Source organism: Trichoplusia ni, chromosome 6, assembly GCF_003590095.1.
Source record: "Trichoplusia ni isolate ovarian cell line Hi5 chromosome 6, tn1, whole genome shotgun sequence".
Classification (NCBI taxonomy): Eukaryota; Metazoa; Arthropoda; class Insecta; order Lepidoptera; family Noctuidae; genus Trichoplusia; species Trichoplusia ni.
In genome coordinates, this window is record NC_039483.1 from 1,125,731 (window position 1) to 1,133,519 (window position 7,789).

Consider the following 7,789-nt stretch of genomic DNA (forward strand, 5'->3'; position numbering starts at 1 on the left):
CCAATGCTTGTGAGACCAACCTGTCTCCCACACAACGACTACTGCGGTGAAGATTGTCAGTGCGATCCGAATTACACGGTAAATATTTAGATGAAATTAATCAAATATTATTATAGTTATCATTGCGCGGTTCACAGGATTATGAAGAATGTGAATTGCTTTATAGAATTAATTTTAGCAATTTTTGATTGTGTGGAGTTTGTTTTTTTTTGTGATCCTGAGTTTTTGTATGTTGCTGCATTAGTTTGAGCAGTGATTATACGTTGTTTTATTAAAATGTTGTTTACGTATTTACTTCTTTGTTGGTCATCTGCCAAATGAAATTAAGATGCACTTTGGCCTGCTTTGATACGGAAGAAAATCATCTTTTATTTCAATAATAGTTCTTAAAAAAATATGTATTCTATATTTGTATCTTTTCATAGACGACTACTTTACATGTTTCTTTCCAATACCTTTTTAAATAGAACCAAATATCCTATATTGATCGTGTGATTAGGCAAAGATATTAAAACTATTAAAAAATTTAAGAAGTCAAAAAAAATATTAAACAGAACGTTTTTAAATCATAATTGTGAGAACAGGAAACGCATTAATTCTTAAGCTATTTCTTAATAAATAATTAGTTTCGCTAATGGTTTAACTAAATGGTGTCCGGTACCTCATATCGTACAATATTTGACTCGAGATGAACAGGGATGGTGTTATTCACAACGGACCGTATATTACAAGCTTAGCATTAAGTGTTAGGTACTTGTAGATTTATTTATCCGTTTATATTTACTTAATTTGCAGTAACGCTTAAAGTCATCACAGTCATTTATGTTTTTTTATTGCCTGAGTTCGGATTATCTTGTGTAATGTGGTAAATTTATTAATTATAGTCACCAGAGTTTCTCTGAGAGAGGTATAAATATCAAAAATCTTCATATCAATAAGTAGTAAGCTTTTTTTTTCTTAACTCTATTTTTATTTTATTTACAGCTATTACTAAACTTGCTAATACATTTACAACCTAGATATTTATACCTACACTTAAAATAAGTACTTATAAACACTAGTAATTAGCTAACATTTTAATATTATAGCCAAAGAATTGTACTTACATAATATTAATGTTTCACAAGATCATCTAGATCGATCATCTCGGCTGTTATTCCTACATCTTTGACAGTCGTTACAGGTAGTCAGAAGCTTGAAAAAGTCTGACAGCCAGTCTAACCAAGGGGTATCGTGTTGCCCAGGTAACTGGGTTGAGGAGGTCAGATAGGCAGTCGCTCCTTGTAAAACACTGGTACTTAGCTGAAACCGGTTGGACTGGTAGCCGACCCCAACATAGTTGGGAAAAGGCTAGGCCAATGATGAACAAGATCATCTCGAAAAAGGTTTCCATTTAAAAATGGCTCTGTAACAACACGCTACGATCAAGAAAAGCGAAAAAACCGCGAACAAAAACCCTAGTTCAGCTTTTACAAAAGTCCATTATAAATAACTACGTGGTCCCGTATTACATACCACCATCCCGTAACCGGAGCCCCATACATCTAATTGCAGATGTGTTCGTACTAAAATAAATTATTCTAAACTAAATACGTAGGACTGGCGTAATGATAGCTTCTAGCTAATGTACTACGTCATCGATATACAGGGTGTCCCAAAACTCAACGATAATCTGAGACCGGATGAAAGGCCAAGTGATAATATATCAGGGAAAAAAATGAAAAAACAATGCCAAATCACTCAGTTCAGCGATAAGAGACATTTTTTTTGCATTGCATTAGTTTATAGTTGCGATTAATAGCATCGTTAATGAAAATCCCGAAATTAAAAAAAAACAGCGAAATTGTTAAATTAGAGATCACAGGACTTGAAAATGCGACGAAGGATGTCGGATTTCAACTTTTTATATGTCTCTTATTGCTGAACTGAGTGATATGGATTTTTTATTTCCCCTGATCTGTTATCACTTGGCCTTTCATCCGGTCTCAGATTATCGTTGAGTTTTGGAACATCCTGTATAACGCTATTTACTAGTCTGAGAATCATTTATTATTAGCTATTGATTTGATTGTACGTGACTTTGTTTTCTACTTATTAGTATTTTTTTTTCTTTTGACTAATCGCAAGCCTTTTTTGCTTGAATGAGGTTTGCCATACGTCTGGATTTCCCCGTTTTCGTTCTAGTTTATAGGTCATGCTTGGAGAGTCCGGCGAGTCTTTTTGTGGTTGGAGTATTGAAAAATTAAGTCTAGAGGCACGAACCAAGCACTCTACGCCACGAACAAAAGATGGAACGAAGAAAATCGTGCGATTAAAAACAAGCTGTTCATAAATATTCGATGTCATTCAACCTTAGACCTATAAACCTTATAGCTACTATGGCATCAAATTGATTGCGTTTTCCTCCTTCTAGCGGGAGTTCGTAGAGTTACCGAAATCTGTTGTCCTGCTTGATAACAACTAATATGTCGTATTAAATAACATGTAATACTTAAAAGGTAAAATCATTGAAATGTGGAGCAATGTCCCTATCTTCCCAATACCTGCGCCATCTATGTTTAGATCATCACCTCGTTTTGATATTCACTAAACATTTCATTTTACGACAATTAATCGTTTACAGCGCTCATCACTGGCTTAATGGCGGCACTTCCGGTTCATAGTCATTACACGTAACGCATAAAAAACTAAGAAATGCTATAAAATATGAAATTTTCTTGAAACATTATGTTTGAGCTATGTTTTATGATAATAACATGAGCTAGTTATCAAATACCGTTATAGTTCAGTGGCTGGTGTGTTCGGATATACGACTTTTGTTGTTCGACTCCAACCTTTATACTGGAAAACTCTATACTTGTTTAAACAGGTTCCATTGACAAGGCTTTTATTTCTATTTCTACATTGAGGTATGAAAATTGAACATATTGTTTGTAGACGTTATCGTACAAGTATGGAAGACTATCAGTACTGGCATAATAGGAAAATTTAGAAATTTAAAAACTTTTGAGAACTCGCAGAATATGTACATACTTAGAGGTCGCTGAAAATTGACACGGTTTGCAAATCTAACTTTTACAGCGACTTAGGTACATTGATGGCCGTCGTACTTACCTCACAAATCAATAGATTTCTCAACTTCTTAAAAGATTAAAAGCTTAAAGAACAGTTTTTCATAGAAAAGCGAGTACCACAGTAACATCGGCTACCGTGCTCTGTGCTTCGTCCGTTTGTTTGTCAGCTGCGCACGCGCTGGGTGGCCTTCGGAGAACTCTTTATTCAGGCTCCAGTAGGTGAGAGGAAACGCAATGGTGTTGTGTAACCGGTTCATATACCCACTTATAACTTACGTAAAGCTTACTAATTTTGTAAACGCGAAAGTTTTTATATGTACGGATGCTTGTTCCTCTTTTACAGAAAAAAACACTGAACAGATTTAGATGACACTCGGTACATAGATAGTTTATAGGTAACTAGCATTACCAAAAATAACAGTTTTTGTATCGGGGTTGGGTGGGTTAAAATCAATGGCGATGCTTGTAAGTAAATAAGTACAATTAATGGAGATTGTAAAATTGTCACAAGAATGAATTTTCATTTACCTAAATGATTGAACGTGAACACGAATGAAGACACATATAAATACATTCACAATCACATGGAAATCACGAAACAGCAGTTCTCATTTCACTCTTTGAAATTGAGTAACATTATCGCGTGAGTCCAGGCGGAAACTAAAACCTATCCTCTAAAAGGAGGAAAACCTCCATAGGAGGTTATTTATGATTGAGGCTTATTCATCTAGTTTAGATTGAGGCGGGATTGTCCGAAAGGGTTATCTTGGCCCCGGTACACAAAGGGCAAACGGAAGAAAATGGGTGGGTTTTAGTCAGTAGGAGAATGACACTCCCTTCAGCTTAACCAAAGCGCAAGGAGTCATTTAATGATATCCCGTCCGACAAAAAAGGTAGTATTTAGGTATGGCTTGTTTTCCGTGTACATCAGTGTATCTATTCGACTATTGGTACATCCTAAACCGTACCTTGCTGAGGTAAATAAAAACTCACGTCAAATAAATTAGCCAGATAAAAACAAGGAAATACAGTTAGAAGATCAATTAATTACCTTTCCTAGAAAGTCGAATAATTGATTCGCAACATCGCAACGCAATCCATTGTTTCTTCTTAGAAAAAATGACTATTTTTAGAAATAAGGAAATTACTCATCTATTATACACTTAGAGATTTTTGAATGTAATCGAATGTGTATAAACATATTTACATTTTTTTCATAAACTTTCATTATTTTACACCTGACACAACCTAGGATTCCAACACAACATTAAAAAAGCAAAAGACACAAAACAATCGCAATGATTAGGAAATCAGTCCAAACAACTCAATAAAGTTCACGCCGGTAAAGTTAAACTAATATTTTTCCGCACAATACAACAGCTATTTACATTCTACGTACTGATGAATTTATCTATGTTTATAGAAACCAGTTAATCTGTTTGTGGATTCTGGATGGAACACAGACACATTGGGAACTCAATAAAATCTCATTTAACATTTACAATGGGCTGGTATTTATTTAAGTGGTATTATGGTTTGCCACCCGCGGCCGGCCACACATAAAATCGACCTCACGTGCTAGTTTTATTGTTCCTTGAGTACGCAGATACACCTTATTTTTGTTCTTACGTATAAATAGGTGGGACTGTATTCAATCTTTTGCTAGTGCTTGCGGCTATACACATCATGTTAGAGAATAACACGATTTGTGCTGGTCCCGGTAATGGTTATGATTTCCAACTTATTTATACATAGGTAGATTAGGTAGGTATGTCTAGGGTGCAAAACGATGGGAGGCAAAAATGTCTTCTCGTGTATCCACTGTAATTAGCGAAAACGTATCATCATCATCATCATCAGCCTATCGCAGTCCACCGCTGGACATAGGCCTCTGCAAGTGCACGCCACTGATCGATTTTCGGCGAAAACGTATAATCAAAAAGAAATATTTATGATAAATTCTGCCATTTTAAATTTTGATAAAATAATGTAGGAAAATGGTAGTGGGTGGGTTGTGTATATGTACCTGGTGGCTGGTTGGTATAAATTCTATCGCATCAAATGACCATACTTCTAACTTAACAGTAGCTCTACCTATTGACATTTAATGTTAACTAACGGAATCTTGGAATAGTAAGTTTTCTATCACATCTAGAAGTGTTGACATGATTTGTTTAGTTTAGCTATTCACCGACAGAGGTCACTGTTACAAATCTCATGATCAGACATTGGTTCTTTAATTTACAAAATAACTACAAAAATAATAATAATGTTTATAATAACGACTATCTAGAACTTTTAAATTTCTTAGTTTGGTTAGTTTTAGTTGTCCTTTTTTTAGAATGTGTTTTTAACGAGAGCAAAATGACAGTTAATATTCAATATGGCATAACGAAACGAATGAAAGGCATTGACTAAAAACAAAATGACGTTTGTTGACAGTTGTGCTTTGTTATCGTCTAGATTATTTTCTACATTTTTTATAAGAACAAAATTTTTGTGTACTAATACAGTCAGATTTCATATGGATGTAAGAGATGAAGCAAAGTCGACAATGGAACTTGTCAATATCCCGTCGATTGTGTCCATTTACCGGCAGGCGCTGAAAACGTTCGATGACAATAGCAAACGTAATCTTAATACAAACTTGAGCAAGCTGAAATCTATGATGGATAAACTAAAATCGGAAGATTTGGGATTCGATAAAACTTTAGGCGAATACGAAATTTGGAGTTCACCAAACAAAGCACCATGTACGTATATAGAAGTGTTCCAGAATAGTCAAATAAACATGAGTATTTTTGTTTTGAAGCCGGGTTTCAAAATGCCTCTGCACGATCACCCTCACATGCACGGCTTATTGAAAGTGATATCGGGCGCTGTGAATATCCGCAGTTTTTCGGAGTTTCCTCTGAAAGAAGCAGTTAATTTGATAGATTTCAAAGTCCGAGCGAAGCACGAAGCAGCGCGCCTGGCTCAGGGCATCCACAAGCGAAGAAGACTATTTGCAGAAGTAACCAGCAATCGTATTTGCACAGCTGATGCCGAGACTTGCACATTAACACCAACTATATCCAACTACCATGAACTGGAAGCCTTGGACCTACCGGCAGCATTCTTTGACATCCTCTCACCACCTTACGATACACTAATAGAAGGTATTGGACCAAGAAGGTGTCGCTACTATAGTGTTGCTAATGAAATCAGCTCTAATTTAGTAGAACTACAAGAAACAGAAGTGCCAAAATGTTTCTTTTGTGATCAAGCACCTTATTTAGGGCCATTGCTTGGCTAGGTACAAATTAATTATGTAGGTAGGTAGCTATTTGAATTGAGGGTTTTGCAAATTAAGTATGAAGGTCCAAGTTAAGTTCCTGGTGATGCAACTTCATTGGTGACTTATGCCAGTTATGGTATCAAAATTTATAGTGCAAATTGAATGTGCATTATCTTGAAACTGTTTATATCCTTTTTGTTTTAAGTCTAACCTCACAATCATGATATTAAGACATCCACCATAAGTTACCATTAAGTATACCCATAGTTATGTGAATACCCTTCCATTTGCTTGATAATTATTGCATTTATACTTCCTAAATACGTAAGAATCATCATTTTCTATTTCATATGATAATTATGATGAAATAGTGAGTCATTGTATCCATACCTGCACACTTTGTAGATAACTTATAATTTTCATTTTTAATTGGCAACTAGAAGATTATGACTGTATTATTGTTTAATGTTGTTTTGTACCTCATATTATAAGTCTGGCTATTATTCTTATTGGATTCAATACATTTTTTTCGCTTTGTAATTGCATGAACATATTTCACCAAAAAATAATGTTTTGGTTGTTTTTAAAATTACTATTTTCTGTTTGGTTTCCTATAAACTATATTCTTGTAATCTTTCTTTTTCGATGACTTTTCTTCTAGATAGGACTTAGCAGTTCCTTTGCTCATTAATTACAAGATAATTGCTAGAATGTTTTAAGTCTATTGTTTATTTTTACCACTACCTGTGTCATTAGTATTGTTTATGTTATGTAAATGTTCGACCATTGTGCATGCATGACATAGCCATAATATTTAACTAGTTTTGTTCATTGAATTGTTCACAATGCATGAGGCCATAGTGGGGAACTGTTGTCATCACAATCATTATATAATGACGAACTCCATTTTATAAAAATGAAGTTCTGCCCGTCAAAATGAGGCTCTAAAAGTAATTTTTATTAACATGACAATAAAATTAATGAAACGTCACAAAATTGTAATTGGTTTAAATAATTATGTATTTCGTATTTTCGTACACTGTCATCAAATCCATTTTTTTTAAAGAGTATTTTATGTCATTTTAAGATTAAAGTGAAGTAAAATATGAACATTCCAAACGAAACATAGATACATGTCATTGTTTAGATAGAGGAATATTGATTAGTTACTGATCTCTAAGACCGTTATATGTAACTGAAATGTAATAGTTTAAATAATTGTTACTAATAGGAACGATAGGTCTCGCCTTATGAAGATTTTTAGTCAACAAAACGTGATTCTCGGAGTGATGCCAGAATTTATAAATTTGTAACTAAATTAATGAATGTATTGTAATTAATTAAGGAACATTGTTTAGAAATAAGTTTCGTTCCCCAGGAATAGTATTGATTGTTTTGTTAATAAAATCTTTAATTTGTTCTTGGTGTATTTTATTCA

General features: G+C 34.2%; 1 protein-coding gene across 1 annotated transcript; it reads left to right on the forward strand.

The window, feature by feature from the left end:
- Positions 1-5,483: 5,483 nt before the first annotated feature.
- Positions 5,484-7,771, forward strand: LOC113495500 (2-aminoethanethiol dioxygenase). Its single transcript, XM_026874282.1, has one exon. The coding sequence runs from the start codon at positions 5,500-5,502 to the stop codon at positions 6,367-6,369; it is 870 nt and encodes a 289-aa protein (XP_026730083.1). The 5' UTR covers positions 5,484-5,499; the 3' UTR covers positions 6,370-7,771.
- The last annotated feature ends 18 nt before the right edge of the window (positions 7,772-7,789 follow it).

Coding starts and splice junctions, on each gene's coding strand:
- LOC113495500 (XM_026874282.1), top strand. CDS start 5,500: ATGACGTTTGTTGACAGTTGTGCTTTGTTATCGTCTAGATTATTTTCT.